This window comes from Rousettus aegyptiacus, unplaced genomic scaffold (genome assembly GCF_014176215.1).
Source record: "Rousettus aegyptiacus isolate mRouAeg1 unplaced genomic scaffold, mRouAeg1.p scaffold_m13_p_12, whole genome shotgun sequence".
In the NCBI taxonomy this organism is placed as follows: Eukaryota; Metazoa; Chordata; class Mammalia; order Chiroptera; family Pteropodidae; genus Rousettus; species Rousettus aegyptiacus.
The window spans coordinates 20,922,249-20,948,125 of record NW_023416287.1 but is presented as its reverse complement, the minus strand read 5'-3'; the positions used below and the strand labels follow the sequence as shown (position 1 = coordinate 20,948,125).

At 35.4% G+C, this 25,877-nt stretch overlaps 1 protein-coding gene and 1 pseudogene across 2 annotated transcripts in view; one reads left to right on the top strand and one right to left on the bottom strand.

Annotated features, from left to right (window-relative positions):
- DEFB125 (defensin beta 125) overlaps positions 1-24,178 on the top strand; it is an 88,349-nt gene extending 64,171 nt beyond the window's left edge. Inside the window, exons 1-2 of one of the 2 annotated variants that reach the window (XM_016148866.2) lie at positions 14,500-16,334; positions 23,041-24,178. In XM_016148866.2, the coding sequence (XP_016004352.1) occupies positions 16,277-16,334; positions 23,041-23,375 (393 nt within the window). In that variant the 5' untranslated portion in view covers positions 14,500-16,276 and the 3' untranslated portion in view covers positions 23,376-24,178. Of the gene's footprint in view, positions 1-14,499; positions 16,335-23,040 lie in introns of those variants that run through there. The other variant, XR_001597429.2, reaches the window with a different exon arrangement.
- A 1-nt stretch (position 24,179) lies between these two features.
- LOC118610130 lies at positions 24,180-24,298 on the bottom strand (annotated as a pseudogene).
- Between the last annotated feature and the right edge of the window lie 1,579 nt (positions 24,299-25,877).

Sequence of the window (25,877 nt, the reverse complement as noted above, 5' to 3'; positions counted from 1 at the left end):
GTTCAATGTTCAATGTACCTTATTTTATTTAATCTTCAGACTTATTCTACAAAGTAGGTTTGTGATTATACCTGTTTTACTAATGAAGAAATTTTGGTAGATACCACATGATAAGTAAAAGTAGTAAATGGAAAACCAATAAATGTTTTGCTCTAGTTTCCTCTGCTTTAACTGTGTTACTATAATTATTATATAATGATTTTGTTTAATGAGATGTGCATCAATATGCTTGGCCTATTGTGGGTTCTCTTACAATGAAGGCCGCTTTTCTCCCCCAAACTCCAAGATGGGGAAAGGTTATTTGCCACTTAAGTTCAAGCATGGGAGGAAGAAGGAATGGATGTAAGGCAAGAAAACAGGAAGGTAAAGTTTCAGACTGCAGCGCTAAGATCATATTCCTTATTTGTAGTACAGTGTTCATAGCTCTAGGATGTTTTCAAGGTAGTGATTAGGGTGACTGCTGAGAAGAAAGCACAGTGAGTTCTACCAGGAGCCTTTATAACTCCATCTGAGCGCTCAAAGCGATCCTATCATCCTAACCTCTGTCACGCTCTTCCCCACAGAGCAACGAGCTTTCCCCCAGGTGAAACATGGCTTATAATCTTCCAGACCCTTGCAGAGCAGCCATGGTCCAGTGGGCAGGGCCCTCAGGAAATGTGCCTTCCTGTTCTTCATCCAAGAATCAATAACATGCTAGCTAAGTCCCTATGATATGGGTAAATTTGAACATTCTACTCTAGCAACCCTCCAAGTAGCCTGAGTGGGAGTAAATACTTTCTTTATTCTTCCAGTTCAGAAACTTAGGCTCAAAGATAGGAAACCAATTGTCCACAATCTAAGGCTGAATGCATGGTGGGACCCTGAATGACCTTGTATATGTCTGACTCTCAAGTTCATGACTTTTCTACTATCCTCATCTGCTGCAGTGACCCATCTCTATGCTCTCATCTTCTTGTGGGAGTTCATGAGTTATACCTACATGATAGTCATGAGTATGAAAGACAACAATGTCCTATTAGTTTTGTCTACCCACCCTCAAATCTCTTGTACTAGATAATGATCTAGAAATAGATGTGTCTCTTGAAGGAGGCAGAGGCTTGTTTCCTGGTAAAGAGAATAAATAAAGGGAGATTTTGTTTTGATTACTTTCTCTGACTTGTGTGGGCAGAGATCTTAAGGAAAAAGTCCTATGGTTAACCATGAGTGCCTATTCCAGTATTGAGCTCATACGCCAGAGCTCTTGATCTACCTTCTATCTTTTCTAAGTTTGCAATTTATATGAATGTAGATATCTGGGTAGAGAAGAGAATTGGATATCACAATGTATTGACTAAGTGCTCTTAATAGTCAATTAAGTGTGTGTCAGTTCTAATGTCTACAAATCAATGTTTCTCTTTTCTGAAGTGAGGTCACAATACCTACATTTTAAGGTTGTTGTAGGAAATCCAATAAGAACATGAATATGAAAGCACTCTATAGTACTGCTTTTGTATTACTAACCATTTCGAAAATTTGTAGCAAATGCCTTCAATATGTAGGAGGAGGTCTTCAGTCATTCCGTACTGTAGGCTAGTGGTTCTCAGCATGTGCTTCTTTCACTACAATATCAGCATCACCTAGGAATTTGTGAGTAATACTAATTCTTAGGCTATACCACAAAATCAGGAAATGAGGACCAGAAATCTGTTTTTTAGCAGCCCCTATAGATGTTTCTGATGCAAATTAAAGTTTGATAATCACAACTGCAATTAGGTCATGGGCCTGTGGGCTGGGAAGTGTCATCGATGATGACATCAGTCTTAATGGGTGTTTTGGACTAACCCTCATTTGTTCCTCACTCATTTGCATCCCTACCCTGGGTCTGCTAGTGCTATGGAGACGTGATGCTCTCCTAAATACTGTTGAGTAGAGGAACACTGGGGAGGGGGTTATAGAGGGAAGATGGACCCCAGAATGAGCCCCTTTACTTTAATGAACCAGGAATCCTATGTCAGGAGACAGAAGCTGGAATGTTCAAACAGTATAAGTAGTGGTCACCGTTACTATAGATTCTAGTTTCTTAGTTGATAGTTGTCAGTTCTTAACAGTTCACATAGAGATTTTATTACCAGAACTTAAGGGTTTAATTGCAATATTCCAAACACAGCATATCTTATAACATTGCCACATTTCCATTTAGAAAGATAATTCTGAAAATCTCCATTACTGCAGTTTTTATTGCAACGCCCATTTTTGTTTTCACACCTTCTCAAAAGCCAATTACCTGCATAAAAGAATTATGTAGATCATTAAGACAAAGATATTTATCAAAATAAATTTAAAACAGCAAGTTTTTGAGCATTGACTATTTAACTCAACTATTTACCAGTTGCTTTGATATAATCATCCTAATAGTGAAACCACCTCTATGGAATAAATAAGATTTTATGCATATGTAAACATAATGATTTATAGATATGTATATGGATTTACCATTCTTGAAATCTGTATGCAAACTTTCTCCAGAATCCTCATTTTTTTAAATGGGGAAAAAATATATCATATCAACACAAAATTTCCAACCAATCTTCCAAAATGTAACCAACAACATACTTAAACATTTAAATAGTACTCACAAGTTGTCATTTTAAAATGTGAAATACTTAAATCATTGGTGTAATGCTTCTCAGAATTACCCAAAACACAAGCAGCTTTTGTTGATACTTGGTGTGATTTTCAAGATGTCTTTTCATGTTTCTGAGGTCTTACAAATTGTATTTGTAATGTAACTCTATGCTTGCATTACATATTGCATTGTTCAAAATGTTGTATTGAGTTATAGACAAGTATCTATAAACTTAATATATAAACATTGATTATATATATAACACTGAAATAATGCACTTCTTTGTAATTTTAAGAATAAAATATGCAAGAGTTATTTTACTAGGAATATATTAATCAGAGAGACATTCTACGGGGTGTGCCTATATTTATGTACATATTATACATATGTATAAAGTCTCCCTTCACATGGTTTAACATATAGAAGGCTCTGAACAGTTCCAATTCTTCCCTGCATTGTTCTAAGTTGAGTTATTTATTTTTTTATTCAACCAAAAAATATATAATCAATACCTACTGAGAAAGATAGACAATGTCAGGGGCTTTACATTAGAGAAGAGGAGAAAAAAATAAATAAATAAATGATTACACATTGATAAAATTATGATTAAGAAAAGAAATAATGTGATATAATAGAGGAAAACTGAATAGTTTACTACTGATAGGGAAATATAGGAAATTATCCCAAGGAAGCGATATACAAGGCTAGACATGAAAGACAGAAAGAATTCAGTTATGTGAAGAGCTAGAAGAAGATTGTTAGAAGCAAGAGGAATAGCATATGCAAAGCCATGAACTGGTGAAGAGCTTGATGTATCTGAGGAACTTCTGTTGTATTTATGACTTGTCTTCCTTTTCATATTCTTCTATATATCTCAAGGACACTCCACAACAGTGCTTGAACTTAAACTTCCTTTCTAGCCACTTTCCAAACTTCCTTATCCTCTCTTTCCTCATTCTCACAAACTTCTCCATGGACATGACACTCAAATGTTTTTCTTCGGTTCAGATATATGAATGAAAATCCCAGATCAAGTTATTGTTTCTTTCTTTCCATTCCTGATGTTTCATGTTTCTTGGCATTTTGTTGGTTCTTCCTTCCATATATTCTTTCTAAGTGTTCCATTTATTTTTTAAGGCAAGTCAAAATCAATCTTTATTTTGCCACGTTAAAAAGGAAAAATATTTAAAAATTTTTAATAATATTAAAAATAACAGAAAATAAAATTTTAAAAATATTTTTAAAAAGTACTTCAAACTTTGGGTAAAGAGAGTCAAATATATAGTGATGGAAAAAGTTTAACTTTGGGTGGTGAATATACAATGCAATATATATAGGATGTATCACTGAATTGTACACTTGAAACCTATAAATATTATTAACCAGTGCCACTCCAACAAATTTAATTTAAAAAAAAATCCCAAACATCAAATGTTCTATTTCTAATGGCACTGGATTCTGGAGATGAATTAGCTAATCTCACGAAATAATCCTGAATTGCTTGTGTTTGTCTAGAAAGGGACTCGGAGTTTTCTCGGGGTTCTTTGGTTTAGAAATAAAAGGCCATGAGAGTACGTAATATAAGTCATCAATATTCCAGCAGCAGCAGAGAGAGAGAAATAATTTAATCTAAATTCATAGAATTTCATGGATACAATAGACCAGAAATATCTTCTAAGGGAACTTTCATACCATTATTAATTTCCTCTCATCCATAAATTTTAACAGTCTCCTATTGGCTGAGAACAAAAACTATATCTAGAGGAAAGCTGTAGAGTTATTATACAACTCTCTTTCTGTTAGAAAGTTCTTCCTGAAAAAATTAGTTTGTCACTTTGTGCATATATTAAAATATTAGAAATGAGATATAGTCCAGTATTAAAAAAATAGAACCATAGAAAATATAAAACATGTATGAATAACTTCTCAATATGAGGAAGAACTTTCTAAGCTAGTGGAGAATGAAAAGTTAAATATCAATAGATTTAAAATGAAAATGAAAATTTTGTGCTTCCATAAATTAATTAAAAAATTTGAAAAGTAACTAATAAATGATTGACTTGGGCTGGTGGGACCAAGTGAGGAGTGACTACTAATGAGTGCAAGATTTCCTTTTAGGATGATGAAGAGGTTCTAAATTTAGTTTATGGTGATTATTACACAACTTTCTAATTATACTAAAAGGCATTGATTAGTTTTTACATTATAATAGGTGAACTGTATGGACTATAAATTCTGTATCAATAAAGGTGTTAAAAATAACCGGCACACAATATTTTACAATATATAAAATGTCAAAGTTAATATACTGTCAAGTAAAAGTAACAAATTAGTAAGAAAGTACTAATTACTAAGAGTAACCATTTGAAAATGTATGCCATTTCTCTTAAAAAATACCTTGTGATATAGATATGAATTTATATATCAACAAAGGTATTAAAAACCAGCACATACTATTTATAGTAATATCAAATATTAAAGTTAATATACTTATCAAGTAAAACAAACAAATTAGTAAGAAAACACTAATAAACTAAGAGTAAACACTTGAAAATATATAACAGTTCCTGTAAAAGAAATAATATGTCATATTCTGGAAATGGAGCTTCTAAAACTAGCTTATATTTATATATCAGAAATCCCACAATGATTTATGAACTAGATTATGACACTATTTATAATACTGATGCATTAGAAAAAACAGCTTAAATGACACAATAGAGGTTTTTCCAAGTAAATACTGGTACGAAAATAAATAAACATCTATTAAAATTTGTGTCTTCAAGGAATATTTACAGATCTGAACATTTTTTTCTGATAAAATGTTAAGTTGAAAAATCCATTTAGAAACATGTATATAACTTGGTCAAAACTTAGAAAATATAAGAGATAATAAAATTGTAGCCAATTTTTTTATTTCCCAAATTCTTACAGTGTTCCTCTCTTAATTTTACAAATATAAATTATAGAATTAATCAAAAAGAAGGAATGCTTAGACAAATAGGGCTGAAATATGACATAAGACTTCCAAAAGTTCTGAATCTTTTCCCAGTGTCCACCTATAATAGTTTTCTTCCCTTTTCTACCTTAGCGTCCTACAAGTATTTAGAAACAGGCTTCCTTGTTTAGTTCACCACATCTAAGAACAACAACAAGGAAGGGTGAAGCAGAGACCTTCTCCGTAAGACCAAGAAAATTGGGAGATGTAATTTCATAGAATTGTTGCTTCAGGAAGTAATACCCAGTGCTGTACAAAGTGAAGTGAGGCATTGCTGGATTGGACTGGCCCTAAGTGATAGAAATTTGAGATGTCAGGATCATTTCTGTCCTTGGCTTTTCAATATTCTCCCTCAGCTCCTATCATAGACACTGCTCTAACTGTTAGAGCCTTGAGGTCTCTTATAATAGAGGTGTTTTGAAGAAGTGAGGTGAACATGGGCTTGCCACCCAGTGAGAGCTGTGCCCCACTCCCATGGCCAGTTTGGTAATACAGGCTCCATATGCAGGACCTGTTGTAGGTTGGTGTTTCTCCTTTCCCGAGATTCTATTTACTTGAGACCAACTGGGCCAGGAGCAAAAACATATAGCAAAAGTAAGTAATAGGGACTTCATGGCTCCTGAAAGACAGTAGACAGGCAGTAGATTCTATGGAATCCAGCTCTCTATTCAGTGTGCCTCTGAACTCAAGCCTTTATTATCCTCCTTAAGTGGGGTTGAGCTCGGTCAGTGGACCAGAAGGATATAAGTACTGTGCCAAACATAACTTCAGTCCATTGGCCAGCAGCCCTAATTGAGGCACCACCGTTCAGTCTTAAACTAAGCATGCCTTGGGGGAATGTAAAAGACAGAGGAGAAGGTGCAGAATAGTACGGTGATTTGGAGAGAAAGAACATGTAGAAGAGTAATTTATTCTGATCCCTCAAGGCTGGGTACCTCTACCTGTTTTTGTCATAGCTCCTGTGTTGTTACTGTTGGTGTTTATCTAATTGTATTGTGACAGTTTGCTCACTTGTTTGTCCCTTCCCCTAAAATAAGGTGTCCTTCGGGACACTCTACATATGATTTTTTTTCTGTTTACTAGTAATGGGCACAGGGAAGTACCTATGTAATTGTTTGTTGAATGAACAAATTAATGCTTTTTTGATAATAGGTATTTTTAAAAGCATTTTTTTAAAGACATAAGTACTCAAAGATATATGTATAAAGATGTCTTCAAATCTTCTTTTGAGTTCATCAACAGAATATTACTAAATGAAGTGCATCTACACGATTTAATATTATTCATCTGCTAAAAAGAGTGCAGTGGGTTGTGTCTTCCTACATATACCTATATATATTATTTATTATAGTGACATTGATTAACAAAATCCAATAAATTTCAAGTGTACAATTCAACAGTAAGTCATATATATATTGCACTGTGTGTTTACCAACCATAGTTAGATTTCTGTCTGTCACCACATGTTTGACCCCTTTTAGCCCATCTACCTCCTTTCCCCCCAACATCTGGTAACCACTAGTCTATTGTTCATGTCCATGAGTCTCTGTTTGTTTGTCCTGATCATTTGTTGCTTTTAGATTTATATCCTACATATAAGTTATATCATGTGGTTTTCAACTTTATCTATCTGGCTTATTTCACTTAGCAGGATCATCTCAAGATCCATCTATGTTGTTGCAAATGGTAGTATTTTAATATTCCATTGTATATATGTATCACAACTCCTTTATCCAATCATCTATTGTAGGACACTTTGGTTGCTTCAGTCTTAATCTGTCTTTCTTTGTCCTTCTCGACTTTGACATTTTGAAGAGATGGAGCCAGTATGTTGTAGAAAGTTTCTCAATTTCGGTTCATCTATTGTTTCATTAGATTCAGGCTATGCATAGTGGCAGAAATACCCCAAAAGTGATACTATCTATGTTTTTTCATTGATACTATCAGATGGCAGACAATTGTTGCTTGTTCCCATCCTGGTGATGTTAACTTCGATCACCAAGTCCTGGGCATGTCCTCCAAATTTCTCTACTTAGTTACTATTTTTCCCTTTGTAATTAATAACTAACCTGTGGGGAGATTATCTGAAGCTATGTGAATATCCTGTTCCATATAGTACATTGATGGCTCTTGCTTGAATCAAATTACTATAATAATTGCCAAATAGTGATTTGAAAACTCTATCATTCCTTCTGCATTTATTAGTTAACATTTTACTGTAAGAACCTTCCCTTCTTTCTTATTGCTTTTGTCAATATGGATCCATAGAGTCTGATTTATTCAATGGATTATAATCCATTGCTATCATTACTTATTTTTATGCTCATCCTGTATTTGGCCAGTGGGAGCTCCTTCAAGCTGGCTTCTTTGCCTGTCATTCTTTGAGCATACTCTTTCTTCTTATGCAAGATGGTCTAGGCTTACTCTCCCAGCCCCAGCCCTGGACTCGGTCATTTTGCTAAGAACCCCTGGTTCTTTGTAATGGGGAGTAATATTAGAATGCATGATTTGGAAACTAGGTGTGGTCTTTGCCACTAAGGTGTTATTGTTCATGTCATTTCAGTGGACAGACTAGGGGAAATATCCATTATGTATCATTCTTACCTTTCACCATTTTATATTTTTAGCTCCTTTCTCTCACTGTGAGAAGTCTGACTCCCCAAAAGATCAATATATTATTTCCTTTGCTCATTTCTACAATACACATAAACTTGTTTCAGAATTACTACACTTATACCACTATTAACAATAAACCTAATAGCCTAGTAAGTCAAATTTAAGTTTTCTTTGTAGTTCTTTTGGTCCTTTTATCTTCAGACTGAGGGGAGTAAAAGTACTATAGCTAAAAGTTATTTGGATTCTTTCTTTTCTATTTTTCTTTAATATGGTTGTTACCTGTTTGATGTACAGTTTTGTTTCTGTTTGTTTCTGACTTTGAAGTAAAACAAAGTCCTTGTTGATTTAACTTTTGGCATTCTAATTATGATGTGTTTTGGCATGGACCTCTTTGGCTTCACCTTCTTTGGGACTCTCTGTGCTTTCTGAACCTGGATGTCTGGTTTTAAATAGGTTTTTTGTCCCTTTCTCTCTTCGCCTTCTGGGATCCCTATGGTTTGAATGTTGGTACACTTGATGTTGTCCCAGAGGTCCCTTAAAGTATGCTCATTTTTTTTAATTCTTTTTTTTTTCTTTTGCTGTCTTGATTGGGTGATTTCCATGTCCTTGTCTTCCAGCTCTCTGACTTTTTGTCTGTAGGGAGTTTCAGGGGAAATTTTCACTGGGGTCCAGAACTGAAGCTGGAGTAGGCACAGGCTGAGGGAAGTCCTGTGGGCAAGCTGCACAGGATCCCCTTGGTAGGCAGTTGGAGTCGTAGCTGGAGTGGGCTCAGGCCTTGGGTAGTCCTGGGGGCAAGCCACACTGATGCCTGGAACTGACATTGGAGTGGCTGCGAGCCACAGGGATTCCTAGGGGTAAGCCACTGGGGCTGTAGCTGAAGCAGGCATGGTCTGCAAGAAGTCCTAGGGACAAGCCATACCTAGGCTAGAGCTGTAGCTGGAGTGGGCGCCAGCCCAGGGGAGTCATAGGGACAAGCTGCGCTGTGGTGCTTTGTTAGGCTAGCTGGAAGCTGGAGTGAGAGCCATGGGGAGCCCTGGGGACAAGCTGCACAGGCCCAGAGCTGTGGATGGAACAAACAAGGGCGAGCAGCTATGGGCATGGAGTGCACTGGGATGGCTTTAGCCTGCAGCCAGAGCACCAGGATCTAGCTCCTGCCCTTGTGATCAAGAGGGGAGGGGAGGGCCACAAATGGTGAGCCCACAGTGAGTTTCTGTAGCTCCCCTCCTACTTGGCAGATGCTATAGGGTTAAGAAATGGATTTCCTTCCTGTATAGCCTAGGTGTCCTATAAACCACTGTTTTTTTCCTTGTTACCAAGGCACGGGAGTCTGCACAGACCCTTCCAAGATCTTTCCCAGCCACAGGAAATTGCCATGTCTGGCTCTTCTCTGTTTCTGTGTCATCTCTCTCCTTTGTTGTGCAGAAGCTGTTCGGTCGGACCTCAGTTCTTCTTCAGGGGTAATTACTCTGTCTGTAGGTATAAATTCCATGTGTTCATGGAATTTAGGGGAATTCAGGATCTTCCTACCCCCACCATCTTGGGCTGAAAGTTTTTTTGGTTATTTTTATTGAAAAAATTGACATATAATATTGTGTAAGTTTAAGGTATATGGTGTGGTGATTTGATACATTTAAATACTGCAGTGATATCCACTATAGCATTAGCTAACGCCTCTATCATGTCACATAGTTATCTTTTCTTTTTTTGTGATGAGAATATTTAAGATCCAGTTTCTTAGCAACTTTGAAGTATATTAATACAGTATTATTGATTATAATCCCAATGCTGTGCATCACATCTCCAGAACTTATTCATCTTCTACCTGCAATATTTCCAATTACCCCTTTTAGTAGTGCCTGGTAATCACCATTCTTAACTCTGTTTCTCTGAGTTTGGTTTTTTTAGGTTGCACATATAAGTAATACCATAGAGTATTTGTCTTTCTCTGTCTAACTTGTCTCTCATAGCATAATGCCCTTAAAGTCCATCCTTGTCACAGATGGCAGGATTTCCTTCTTTCTGATGGTTGAATGCAGATTTATATATATATTATATATATATATATTATATATATATATATATAATATATATATATATATATCTCACATGTTTATTTGTTTATCCACCAGTGGACACTTAGATTGTTTTCATATCTTGGCTATTGTGATTAATGCTGTAATAAACATGAGAGTGCAGATATCTTTTTGATATCCTATTTTATTCCCTTTGGGTATATACTCAGATAGAATTGCTGGATCATATGGTACTTTTATTTTTCATTTTTTGAAGAACTTCCATACTGTTTTCCATAGCAGCTGTACCAATTTACATTGCCACCAAGGGCACACAGGATTTTCTTTTGTCCACATGTTTTCCAATATTTGTTATTTCTTGTCTTCTTGATGATGGGCATTCTAACAGATGGGCATCAAAACATTTCATTTTGATTTTGATTTGCATTTCCCTGATGATTAGTGATGTTAAACATCTTTTGATGTACCTGTTGTCCATTTGGATGTCTTTTCTGGAGAAATGTCTATTCAAGTCTTCCCCTAAGTTTTAAATGAGGTTTTGTTTGGTTTGGTTTGGTATTGAGTTATATGACTTTTTAAATATACTTTGGATATTAAGCCCTTATTCAATATATGGTTTGCAAATATTTTCTCCCATTCTGTAGGTTGCCCTTTTCATTTTGTCGATCATTTCTTTTTAGAGGTTTTTAAGTTTGATGAAGTCCCACTTGTTAATTTTGCTTTTGTTGCTTGTGCTTTTGGTGTTATATCCAAATATTGTTGTCAAGACCAATGTCATTTATATGGTATTCTAGAAATTGCAAATCAATCTATAGAGAATTTGTGGAAGTCCAGCCTATTTGAAGGAGATTTCAGCACACCATTGGAGCAGGAAGATATGAGTTTGGATTCAGTGGAGAGGGAGGAGTTCCACCAGAGCCCTCCCTCCCCTTATACCAGAAAACCACTGCAGGTGGTGGGGGTGGCAAAGCTGTTTAGCTTGGTAGCAACCTATCCTGCTGAGGTGGTGGTAAGCAGTGCTCGAGTTCCCCCACCACCCCAGCTGTACAAGTTGTGGCTTGAGAAACCCATTTCTTTCCAGAAGAATCTAGAGTACTGAGGCAGGACCCTCAAGACTGAAAGGAGGGAGGAGAAAGGGAAGGAGGCAGATGAGAAAAACAAAGGACATTAAAATAAAGTGATTCCTGTTGAATGCTTCAGGACATCAGTATTTAATCTGCTCACAAGCCTCTGGGAGTAACCCACTCCAGGATCTGTCTCCCCACCAGGTGTATTGGTACCTACAATCCCAGTGCTAAACTTACCATACCTCTCCCCACCCTACTTATGGATTCTTGTGTGGGCTCCCCATAGCAGCAGCCACAGCAGTTTCATTAATCAGAGTACTCTCAACAAAAGAAGCCAGGGTCTATTGGGCAGGAGAGAAACAGCAAATTGGAGCTATAGGACCAGCTTCTGGAAACCAAAGGGAGGTCTCTAGCAGCCGGCCTGGTGAATTATAAGAATAAGAAAATAAAAATGCTTAAGAATTCTGCCACAAAAGGGACTTGTGATCTACATCACCAATATTTCAAAACCATAAAACTAAAAAATATGAATAATAATGCATGTATTATTTCAGGCACATAAGCTATCTAGCCAAAACATCATTCCATGTGTGAATTCTCTCTAAAACATACTGGTTATAGAACCCATTCTTTCTTTTTCTAACCCATATTCTTGTTTTTATCTGCAATCTAGAATTTTCTACCTCTTTGAGTAGCATCATCTTCAAGATAGCTATTGACAGTAGTTTGTTGATGGGCAGCTTGACTTGGTAAAAAGTTTTTTTACAAAACCATCAGATCCTGTCTCACTTGAAAACACACAAAAATAAACTCAAATACATTAAATAGTTAATATTTAAAACAGAACTTATAAGGGAAAATCTATAAATCAACAGGATTAAAAACTATCCTCCCCCCAAAATAAGAGAAAAATAGGCAGAACAATGTAATTTGTAGAAAATGTAAAGTAAACAATAAGTATAGATTTATTATTTCCTTTATTCTGCTTGATTTGGGTTAATTTTGCTCTCTTTCTAGTTTTGAGGTAGGATTTTGAATTATTGAGATCTTTTCTCTTTTCAATGATAAGCATAAAGTGCTATAAACTTCCTTCTAATTATCACATTAGATGTAGCCCACATATTTTGACAAATCGTGCTTTATTTTTCATTCATGTAATACATAATATATATTTTTTATTTGAGAAATTCTCTTTGTCCCCTTGCTTATTTAGAAGTGTGTGTTTGATTTTCTGAGTTTAGAGATTCTTTGTTTATAGTGTTGTTCAATTCTTCTGATTCAATCCTTGCTGATTTTATGCAGTACTTTTGACAGTGGTATGCTGAAGTCCCTGATTATGAGTGTGGATTTGTGTATTTGTATATCCAGCTGTGTAAGCTTTTGTTTCACGTGTTTTGAAGCTATAATTTTGAGATTACATTTAGAAATATTATGCCTCAAGGTGGATTGACTTTTTATCATTATGTACTGTCCTTTTTTTGCTTGTAGTGATTTTCTTTGTTCTGAAATCTCTTTACCTAATATTAATGTGACCACTCCTGCTTTTCTTAAAAACAATGTTTTCATGCATTTTTCTTGCATCCTTTTACGTTCAATTTACTTATCTCATTGCACTTGACTAAGTTTTCTGTAGATAGTATATCGTTGTATCACACTTTAGTACTTTATCCACTTTGCCAATACCTTTCTTAAAATTGGTGAATTTTTATCACACACCTTTAGAATAATTATTTTGAGGCATTAGGAAACCCAGAGAACTCAGCCCCACGTAGTAGTTCAAGTCCTAAGTAGTATCAGCCGTCCACTTTCCTCTCTCCATCTTTCAGAGTCATACAATGCCTGTTTGTTGTATCAAGATGAGAGTACTTTAGAAATAAGAGAGAGGACCTGGAAGGAATGGGCTACGCCACCTTGGTGGAATTGGAAGACAGTTTTCGTTATTTATTTTTGTTTTGCCTTTTCCTGTCACGCTCTTAGTGGGCACCTTCAATCAGAGAACTGGCAGCCTGCGGGCATACCACGAATTCTGTGGAACATCACGGAGTGCAGGAGAGGACCTGCAAGCCCATTTTCTTTACAAAATGTACTCCAGCAGAAAGACGGATTAATTTTTTAAAAAGATGAAAATACAACATCAAAACTATTTATGCCAACTCAGGAGCTGAGTAATTCAAAGTCTAGAATGACATATCTTTAACTTGTGTATCAAGAAACTAGTTTATATAGAAGAAGGAAAAAAGGTTCCAGAGAAAATGTATAAGTGAGATACACCATCATCTACCACAGAAGACAGCTAATAAATGACATCTAAAGTAGATAAGGCATATTAATTATTAAATAATAACAGTCATCTAATATTTCATTTTAATTTGTGGTATTAGTTTTTAGAACATATATTAGATGATATGCTTATGACTGCTATTTTACATTTTTCTTACAGCATCTCTGCATGTGAATCAAGGTAATCTTTTTCTGATTGTTAACTTTGGAACCTAGTTATCCTATCTATATGAATTATTTGCTAAATCAAAAACAAACCAAATGGAACCTTGTTGGTAACTGAGGTTGAAGCAGTGAGCAGAGCAATAGAAAAGTTTCAATAAAGTATTTTAACATTGAATAGCATCTCACCGACACTAAGAGTGTTGCCTGACCATTTATTGTGTTCTAGTATGAGACACTTTTTGAGAAGCCCCTCTGTGTTCCAGGGACTGTAGGTTGATATCGGCTGCCAAAATTCATCAGCTGACTTAACTTGTCAGCAGTGGCACAGATCACCTCTCAACAGAGCACTTCTATCTGCTCCATCTCTAGCCTACTCTTTCACAGATGATGGTATGAACTTGCAGTTCCTCTCCTGCACTCCGTGATGTTCCACAGAACTTGTGGTATGCCCGCAGGCTGCCAGTACAATCAGACCCTGGGGTGGAACAAATACTAAAATTACCCAAAAAAGAAAACATTTAAAGATACAAAAAGTGAGTTCTCTAATTGAAAGTGCCCACTAAGAGTATGACAGGAAAAGGCAAAACAAAAATAAATAACTAAACTGTCTTCCAATTCCACCAAGGTGGCATAGCCCATTCCTTCCAGGTCCTCTCTCTTATTTCTAAAGTACTCTCGACTTGATACAATAAACAGGCATTGTATGACTCTGAAAGGTGGAGAGAGGAAAGTGGACGGCTGATACTACTCAGGACTTGAACTACTACATGGGGCTGAGTTCTCTGGGTTTCCTTAATGCCTCACATCACCCAAGACTGGTGTGGCAAAATATTCCAACCTAGAGCAGAAAGGATGTCCTTTCCTTTGTATGTTGTCTTATTGGTCATTGACAAAAAAAGCTAATATTTAAATCACCAGATCCCAAGAATAACAGAGAGAGGGAGTTGGACTGAAAAAGTATTTGAAGAAATACTCCCAAGTGTGGCAAAAGATAATAACCTACAGTCCAGAAGCTGAGTAAACCACAAATGGGATAACTCAAAGAAATCCATGCCAAAACAAGTTTATTATAAAGTTGATTTTTAAAAACATGGGCCCCAGAGTATTAAAACCATACTGACAGAGAAGAATACATTTGGAAGTATCTTTCTATCTAATATCAAAGCTTAGGTAAAATAGTCAAGGCAATGTGGTATTAGTGGAGGAATAAATGTGTATCAGTGGAAGAAATTAGCCCAGAAATAGGCCATACAAATATGCTCAACTGATTTTTGACAAGGTCCAAAATAAATTAAAGGAAGGATCTTTGTGGTGATGGAACCATTTTGTACTTTGAGTGAGATGGTAGATACACGAACTTACAGGTGGGATAAAATTTTATGGGCTGACATACACATGCATTATCATAATACACAGATGCATACACAAATAATAGCCAGAAAAACTGGGGAATTAGAATAAGATTGGTAGGATGTATCAGCATTAATATCCTGATTGTTAATAGTGTAATATAAGACTTTAGGTCTTATTTTCTAAAAACTACAAAATGCTAATGAAAGAAATTTTAAAAAGATGTAAGTGAAGTGATAGACACACATGTTCATGGATTGAAAGATTCGACATAGCAAAAATCATTTCTCCCCAAACTAATATGCAGGTTTAACTCACTCAACTGCTATTATAATCCCAGTGAAATCTTACATAGAAATACACAAGACTATCCTAAAATTTTTATTGAAAGGTAAAGGAACTGGTATAGCTACAGCAATTTTTTTTTTAAAGACTACAGCAGGAGGAATCACTGCATTATCTCAAGGTATATTCTACAGCTACAGTAATCAAGAGTGTTTTGTATTGTATTATCTTGTGTTGTATTGACAGCAGAATAGGCATATAACCAATGGAAGAGAATAGAGAACCAAGTATAGCCAAGAAATTTTTGACAAACATGCTAAAGCAATTCAATGGAAGAATAGTCCTTTCAGCAAATGGCTACTGCAGAAATTAGATATCCACAGTTTAGAAAAATCCACCCCAAACTAAACTTTATACCTTATATAAAAATGAATACAAAGTGGATTGGGGCAATTACTCAAATGGAAAGGAGGATACTCTACTAGATGTCATGAGCTATCGGTCTGAAACAAATGGGATCTTTACATAGCATTCTGCTATCATTGTATAGATATGGTGCTGCAATCAGAGAGGCCCCATATAGAGTTAAGGAGGTCATCCTTTGGGAATTGTTTTTTTCCATCATATCCTACACTTCCTCAGAATTATAACTCATTTTATAAGGCCTCAGTTTCCTCTTGTGGTTTCTAGAACAGGGCATTATTTTGTCATGCACACTCAATGGTGCAAGTAATAGTCTGATGTTCTGAAGGCATAGCATTTTCCACTCTCCGATTTATCACTCATGATAGGCCAGTAAAGGTGACCTCTTAGAGATCTAGCTGTGCAAAGTATCCTGGATTCCTCAGGATACAGAGCTTTCTCTCTCTCAGAAGCCATGAATCTCCTGATGCCAACCTTCATTATATGTGGGTTACTAATTCTAGTGACCAAAGGTAAGGGAATCCTAGAATATTGGGATGCTGGAACTAAGATGAGTTATTGAGCTCCCATGTATCATGAAGGGAAAAGAGGGTCCACAAGAAAAGACTTGGGCCAATAAAGAGCAGTAAAAATGCTGTTTTATGGCAGCTCCATGTTCCTATTCTAAGAATATGTTAGAGGCACTCAGCAAGCCGGAGTGTCTTCTGAGACATTTCTCCAAAGGCAAGAGTTCCCTTAATCTTCTGAGCATCTCTCTGTCTCTTTATAAAACTAACCAGTGTTAACTCAGACTCACTTCACTTCTATTTTAGTTATTTAATTGTTGTACCTATTTCATTGTTGTGTCCTATTAGTTCACCTCCTAGCACCATCTTGAATTCTCTTTTGTCGTGACAATACTTTTAAGGGAGGCCCTCATTTTTATTTTCTGAGATAAGGTGAACAGTGTATCATACTGTTTGTAGATTCTGCAGAGCTGTCATAAGAAAGAGAAACATAAGTTTAAGTTAGAAGGAGGGATAAGTTAAGGTAGAGTAAAAAGTTAAGTAACTAATGGGGAGCTTCTGATATTAATCCAAATGAATGAGATTATTCCCTCTTTTTAATAATAATACTTCTGAAAATTATACATTTTTATTGAAAAATATACTTGGAATTATTAAAAAGTATCAAGTATTATAAGGTTTATATGAGTTTAGGGAAAAGTACTCTCCTATCCTAGAATAATAGTTTTTCAATCTTCCCTTTCAGAATCTCTAAATCAGTCATTCTTACCAATTACTTGTATATCTTTGCAGATACGAATATATATATGTGCATTTTCAAGTGAGACAGCATCTGATGGTTTTGTAAAAAAAACTTTTTACCAAGCTGATATATATATATATATATATCATAATATATATTATATAATATATATGTATGATATTGCCTAGATTTTTTAAAAATCCTGTGTAAATGAAAAATGTGGATTCTTTTGCAATATACTAGCACTATGTCTTAAAGACTTATCAATATATAAGCCAATTTCATTATTATTAATGCATTCATAGAATTTAAGGGGGGTATGTGGGTGAATTTTTTTTATGGTGACATTGGTTAACAAAATCCAGTAAGTTTCAGCTGTACACTTTAACAGTAAAACATATATATATTTACACTGTGTGTTCACCTCCCATAATTAGATTTCTTTCTGTCACCACATATTTGGCCCCCTTACTCTGTCTACATGCCCTTCCCCTCTTCCCCCTACCCTCTGGTAACCACTAGTCTGTTGTCCATGACCATGAGTCTTTGTTTGTTTGTCTTGTTCATTTTCTGCTGTTAGGTTTATATCCCACATATAAGTGATATCATGTGATTTTCAACCTTTTCTGTCTGGCTTATTTCACTTAGCATGATTATCTCAAGGTCCATCCATGTTGTCACAAATGGCAGTATTTCATCTCTTCTTACGGCTGAGTAATATTACATTGTATATATGTACCACAGCGTCTTTATCCAATCATCTATAGTAGGATACTTCGGGAATTTTTTTTTTTTTACTTAATTTAATTCATCCACTACTGCTGGAAAAGCAGTCTAATTATCAGAAACAGTTCAGTAGGAAATATTTGTAAACAAATGTCTTTCCTTTCATGATTATACTCACGAAAACACACACACACACACACACACACACAAGATTGCCAAACAACTCATCAAATGGGCTATAGTAATTTTCACTCTTCTCACGAGCATGTGTCAGCTTCCCATGTACTTATCATTACATTTTTATCACACTTTTTTTTCAACTATTTCATTTGATGTGTGGAAATATCTCATTTTTGTTTAAATTTGTCACACTTCAATTATAAATGAGTTTGAACATCTGTTCTATTGGATTTCTGAATGCTTTCCTATTGATTTGTAAAAGTTCTTTGTATGCTAGGAAAACTAACTAAAAATTTGGACATGTTATATTTTGCTTAGAAAGGTATTTGCTTCCATGAAATAAACATAAATATGCCTATGATCCTATGTCTTGATTCACATGGAGATATGTTGATTTAGTAAGTGAGGTAAAGCGTTAATACCTGCCCTCAATTCTAGTTGTGAACTATTTGCTAAAGTTTTAGAAAGTTTGGAAGTAGTAAAGAAGTAAAATTAGGTTTTGCTCTGTTGCTCTTCCTCACATGTCTTGGATACCATGTGAATAAAAATGTGTAGCCTACTTTAAAATTTTCTATCATATCTTTAGTATTTTCCCACATATTAAATATTTTCCAAAAACTGAATTTTCAATAGCATAAAATTTTATGGAGTAAATGTCCATAAATTATTTTTATTATTTTATAATTATATATTTAGGTTCTTATTACTTTGCTAGTAAGTGTATTTATGTTTCATAACAAGTAGATTCTATATAATCATTCTTAAACATGAACATTCAACATAAAATTCTTAGATATGCACCTTATTCCTGTCTGCTTAGTGTATTTTCAATTTCTGAATATTGCAAATTTTTTAAATGAAGAAAAATACCTAAATGCATAAAATTTTCTATTCCTTTGACTATGGAGAAGTCGAACTTTAAATATATATTTCTCGTGTATTTTAATTTTTCTGCAAGTTATCTGCTTCTGACTATTCCCTTTTATTTGGGGGGTATAGTTTTTACACCTATTGATATATAGATTTTGCCTTATAGATTGTTTTGAAATTTAACTATTTGATGTATTTAAGTTTATTTTTGTGTGTTTTTGAGTGAGATAGCATTTGATATCTCTGTAAATAAACTTTTCACCAAGTCAACCTGTCCATCAATGGACTGCTGTCATAGCTATCTTGAAGTTGATATCGTTTAATTCTATGTCTGGTATGTTTTAGAGAGGATTCACATAGGATAATGTTTTAGCTAGATGGCTTATGTGCCTGAAATAATACAGTTGTTATTTATATTGTTTAGTTTTTTGATTCTGAGATATCGATGATGGAAGCCACAAGTCCTAAACACATAATAATTCCAGACTATTCTAAAAAATATATTGTTATAGATTACTCCCAATTGCAATCATTGTATTGCTTAAGCTATATTCTTGGAATTATCTTTGATATTTTTAGCTGTGATATCCATAATTATCAGGAAATCTGTTACATCTCCTTGCAAATTGTATCCAGAACCAACCAATTTCAACATATCCATTGCTACCACTGATTCAAGTCACTCTGACCTCTTACCCGTTACTGCTGTAGCTTCCTCACAAGTCTCTGTCCTTCTACCCTTTCCTCCTGTAGTCCGTGTGCCTCTTCTGCTCATAACTCTTCAGTGGCCCCCTCTTCACTCAGAACAATAATCTGGGTCCTTACAGTGGCCACTCGGCCCTCCATAATCTGGCCCTAATGACCTCTCTCACCTTATCTCCTACTATCATACTAAGCTCAATGCTCTTCCTCAAACACACAAACCTTGCTCAACCCAGGCTATTTGTTTGTTTCTTCTGCTTGAAATGCATTTGCCTCAGATACCGATGTGGCTAATTCCTTTCCCTCCTTCAAGTTATTGTTTAATTGTCACCTTTTTTCAAGACCTACGCTAACTGCTGTTTAAGAAATGGCAATCTGTGCCTGTGACATTCCAAATAGATTCTGCTTAAATCTGTTATTCTCTTATTTCTACAAACCACTTATCACCTTCTTGCATACAAGATAATTTACTTCTTTTTTATTGTCTGTCTTCTCCTGCTAGAAAGTAATCTCCATAAGATTTTGTCTGTTTAGTTCACAAATATACCTCAAGGTCCTAGAATAGAGTCTACCATTGTTAGGGGCTCATTACTGGGTTGAACAAGGGGCTGTTCCCTAAATTTTACTTTGGAGGTAATAGTTAAAAATAAATAGAGAGTAATGCAAGTGAGAAACAATTTTGGAGAAAAATGGACAGAAGAATATGATTTAAAGAGTTTAGGAAGGGACGAGAAGAGCTGAGAGGCTCCAGGTTTCAAGTATGGGTACCCTGGAGGAAAAGAAAAATTAATCTGTAGAAGTGAAGAATGAAGAAGCAATGTTAGATTTTTGTTTTGGATGAAAGAAGTGGGATGTCTACATTTGAAACTTACAGAAAATTCTATTATGACCCAACAAAATTGGGGCTAGAAAATAAGAGAATGAATCATTGGAGAAGTGGAATAAAATCAACATGTCCCGAGGAGGCTATAGGAGCCAAGTTATCACAAGCCCTATATATGCAACCCATGAAAGGTACTTTTCATACATTATCAAATTAAATCCAAAACAGGTTTTTTGAGAATTACTTGCTCTTCCTCAGGCTTCCTTCAAAATAGAAACTTTGTTCTAGCAACTTTCTTTGTTTAGAACACACTAACCTTGATACTTCTCAGGTAATTTACTGAGAAAGATGGTCATGTGGTTTGCTTGATAAATGATCATATAATATACCAGATGAGTTTCACTTTAGATTCAAATATGCACCCCTGAAATGAATTATTGTGCTATTGAGAAATCTTAATGTATTTCTCTTGTGAGCTCATCTCCTCTCTTTCATAGACAGCTATTTTGTATTGACCTTCCTTTCATTTTCATTCTCTGGCTCCATTCTTCTGCGTAACACTTCCTCCCAGTTTATGCATTTATTCTACACTTCATGCTGTAAAAAATTCAAATAGAACGTTTTCTTTTTACTACTGCCAACATTCACACTAGTAGGCCCTTGCACCCATCTTCTCTTTCCTTCTTGACATAGCTGAGGAGGTGTCTTCTCCATCTTAGTCAATCTGCCATATAGTGATTTTGATCCTTGTCACCTTATCCAGGATTATGCCCTTCTGTCGTTTTATTTCCCTTTTGTATATCAATTTCTTCTTTTCTATTTGTTTCCTCTTAATTGTTTGCAAACATGCTCTGCTATTTCCCATTCTAAAAACAAATGTGAAAAACTCTCGCTTGATCCCATATTTTCCTTCAAGAACTTCTGTATTTCTCTGCTCTTCCTCAGAGCTAACCTTCTTAAGAGTTTTGTCTACAGGCACTACTTTTTTTTGTCCTCATTGACATTTCAACCAACTTCACTTTTGTTTCTTTTCCTCCTACAACTACTCTTGCAATGTTACCAGTGACACTCATTGAGTTAAATGCAATGGACACTTTTGCCCTTATCTCACTCAACCTCTCAGCAGTTTTGTCCTACAAATGTTGACCCCTTCCTTTAAGACATTTTCCTCATTTGCATAATCTAGTCATGTCTGAGACCACTTTCCTTGTATCCTTTTGATGTTGGCCATTTTCATGCATGCCATCTTGAGCTGTAACTGGCAGTCTCCCCACAGTTTGGTTGATTATTTGTGAAATACCCCATATACAGGGCAATCCAGAAATGACGGGGAATTATCAGCTCACTCTGGGATAACCTATCAACTACTAGCTTGTAGGATGGTGGATAAATACTCCAGCTCCTTCGACCCTCAAGAAAGATCACTCTGAGGCTCGTTTCATATGTTGGCCGCCAGAGTTCCCTTTGGGGTTGTACTTTAGTCAATCGCAGTGGTAACCAACTGTATAACTCATCTCTTTTTGGCTTTCTTACTTCCCCAAATTTCCCATTCCAAAATGATTTTGAGTGGTGGAGAACATCTCTCAATTCAATTATTATACTCAATTTTTCCCCAAGGTCTGCTTTTTGGGAAACTAATCTAATCTCATCTAATCTCATTCTCCTATTTTGCTCTAATTTATCTGGTTGTTCCTTTTGAGTCTTTTCTTCCTGACACACACCAGAATTTAATTGTGGCCTCTTTTTTTCTCATGTTATTCCAACTCACTATATTTTATCTATCATTATAGTTTTAAATGCTATACATAAGCAATGATTCCAAAATTTACACCTGAAGTCTAAACTTGTCTACTGAGAACATGACATTCTATTATATGTTATATGCCCCAAAGCATATACTTGAGCTTACCTTCTTTTCTTCCCTTCAAATCTTGTTCTTTCCTCAGTTTACTATTCTGTCCATGGCAAGTATCACTAATCTACCCTAACTCAGTTCAGAAATACGTGGTGCACTTTGGTTTCTCCATCTTCCTCTGACTTTATATCCCAACAATTGAGGACTTAAACCTGTCCTCTTCTTTCCATAACTCTCACGGCCCCAGTGCAACCACAATTATGTCTTACCTGACCAAATCCTCTAACATGTGTTCCTAATTCTATTCTTTCTTTTTCCTAGTCTAATTTTCATATGCATCATAACTAACCATCTAGAAAATAAAGTAAATTAGCTCATGTTATATTTTGAAAGAAATAAAAATGTTTAATAATGGCATGAAGTGACTAGGGGGCGGCTTTGTTACTTCAAGCTCATTTTATATCATGCTCCTTTACTCTTTGTACATTACACTTTAGACTCATCAGCTTTCTCTAGATAGCTTAAAGACACTATGCAGTTTCTCAACACTTGGACTGAACATTTTCTGGTCCTTTCCTGAAATAATCTTTGCCTCCTGTGTACCTTGAGGGCTCCTTTTATCCTTCTTGCCTTGACTTAAGAATCAGCTGTTAGTATGTCTACCTCCTCTGTCTTTTCTTCCTCCTCTTCTTTCCTCTCTCTCTTTCCCCTCCCCCCTCAACCAATTTCTTTGGTGACATATATCACAATTTTAAATATACACTTTATCATGTTTGCTAGAATTTAACACTTGACCTACTTATATTCTTTGCAGCTGGCTGGGAAACTCAAAGATGCTGGAAGAATGAAGTAGGATACTGCAGAAGACAATGTTTATATACTGAAAGGTACAGAATTCTCTGTATGAACAAGCTTAATTGTTGCACTCCCATAAAATTTGATGAACACACTCGAAGGCCACTACTTCCCCCATTCCCTGTAGAAGATTTTACTGTCGATTCTATTACTCAGGATGAGTTTTCTGGTTCCCACGTGACTAGGTTAAATGATCAAATAACAATTGGCACAGATGAAGAAGAACAAGTAATTGCTGAGACCACAACTCCCATGATGAAAAGTACTACATCATCTGTGGAACATCCTTTTTAGAGCAATGATGACAGCTAATTAATGTTTCCTCCTGGATATGGGACCCTCAAGATAACAATTGAGAATAATATCCATGGAGCCAATTCTACTGATTTTATTTTACTGGGTCAATTCTTTTGGGGATTGGATAACATGAAGATGGACATAATACTATTGCCAAGACGAGAGTCAAAAGAGTTATCTTACAATTAGAGATGTGTAAAGAGGAGTGTGTAGAAGATATGAGGATTCTCTTTATTGGGGTTAAATTCTTGAGTTGTCTTCCCTCACGTGTATTAAAATGTATGGTCTAATATCTGGTCAAAAGTGAACATTTGTGTGTTTGTATATTTTTCCATGAAAAAAAAAAAGAAGAAGAAGAAGAAGAAGGCCTTGGTGTGGAACTGCCAGGATCATGTATGGAAGAATCTATGTAGGCACATAAAAAGTTTGAGACAAGTCCTCCCTTCCCTACCCCCACCATTTATTGTAAGCTCTGACTTTAAATGCTTATCTGTATCATGAGGTCAAATTTTGTTTAAGGCTTCAACTAGGAACTAACACAGTTGAAGTTAAAAACTACCTCATTCAGAACAAACACTGGTTTAACTAGATAGAGATGAAAGTAGGACTTATCTTGAGAGCACATCATACAAAATTAAAAGCTGCGTCACAAATTCTACTTATCTTTCCAATGCTCTTTTCATTCAAAAGTCCAACTTCCAACTATGATGATTTTTTTTTTTTTAGGTGAGGAAACCCTTGGTTGACCTCACAGATTGCAAGGAACTTGTCAGCTTACAATCCCATATTTTTTATTTTTTATGCTTACAGCACCTGGTCTTCCTAGATGGTCACCCATCCAAGTACTAACCAGGCCCAACCCTGCTTAGCTTCTGAGATCAGATGGAATTGGGCTTTTTCAGGGTAGCATGGCTGTAGACCCAACTGTGATAATTTCATAGCTTGCCTCTTCAGATCTTCATTTTGTCCACGAATGCTAGTTATGTGTAAGGTATCTGTGTTTTGTGTGGCTATATGAATGTGAGTGTTATTTATATGGTAACTGATGGGTCAGCAAATTTGCTCTCTGATATCAAAGAGAAGCAGTCATTAACTATAAAGTTAATTAATTATTAACATTTTGGGATAAGGCTAGGATGCTACTGAGAACCACAGTATCAGATGTCTAAATGTCTCAGAATTAAGGTTTATTACCCTAATTTTTATATTTTTGTTTAGATCAAGCTGCCAGTGACCATGGCTGTAGTTTGGATATTGGCCACCAGACTACTGACCCTTCAGTAGACCTCAAATTCTAATAGATTTTAGACCATTGGACAAATCATCCAAGTTTGCTGGGACTGAGGGTCTTTCCAGATCATGGGAATTAGGGTACCAAAATTAAGAAAGTCTTTAGCAAAATGGGACAAACTGATCACCTTCTTACAAGTGTATCTCAACCTAAATTGCTCTTCTCTATTTCTTGGTGTGGCTGACAGCTCATCACACAGGTAACATATCAACTCTTCACAGAGGCATTTCTTTACCATAAAGGCCTTCCTAGGCTACCAGTTTGCCTCAACCTAGAGTACTCTTTTTCCATATCTTTGCCTCAAATACCATCTTTTTAGAAAGAATCTAGGTCCTGCAACCACTCCTTACTCAAATTTGTATTATTTTCTTCCTATCAGTTACATTCTTTGAAATTATTTTGCATATTTCTTTACACTCCTTCAGAACTATTATTTACTTATTTATGGGCAGTCACAACCACCATAATGTACACATAGTCCTCACACCTTGATTCTGCTCATAGCTGTGTCTTAAGCTGCTAGACCAGTGCCATCACATGCTAAATGTTCAAATAAAAATTTGAGAACATGTTCATGCAGTCATCTCAATAAATATAAGGTCTCAAAATATATATGATTAATACTCAAACTGAGATACTGGTTACAAAGTTTTCCCAAGACATGTACATTGACAATTTAAGGGTATCAATTTTTAGACCCTCAACTTCTGATCTTCTCATGATGCTTGGGGCATTTAAAAAAAATATTAAAATATAGCTAACATACAATATTATATTAATTTTAGATGAAAGCCATAGTCTTTAAACATTTATATACCTAAAGAAGTGATCACCATTTTAAGTCATTTGACACTGTACAATGCTATCACAATGTTATTGACTATATTCCCTATGCTGCACATCACATCCCCATGACTTATTTGTTTTATGCCTAGATGTTCAAACCTCTTATTTCCTTCACTTTTCCCCCCATTTTTGATTTTTAAATTATTGTTGACATTAAATATTTTATATTAGTTTTAGCTGTACAACATAACATAGTGGTGAAACATCCACATAATTTATGAAGTGATTTCCTTCAGTCCAGTACCTACCTGGCACTATAAATTAATATTACTATATTATTGACTATATTCCCTATGTTTTACTTTATATCCCAATGATTATTTTGTAACTACCAGTCTGTACTTTTTAATCTTTTCAACTTT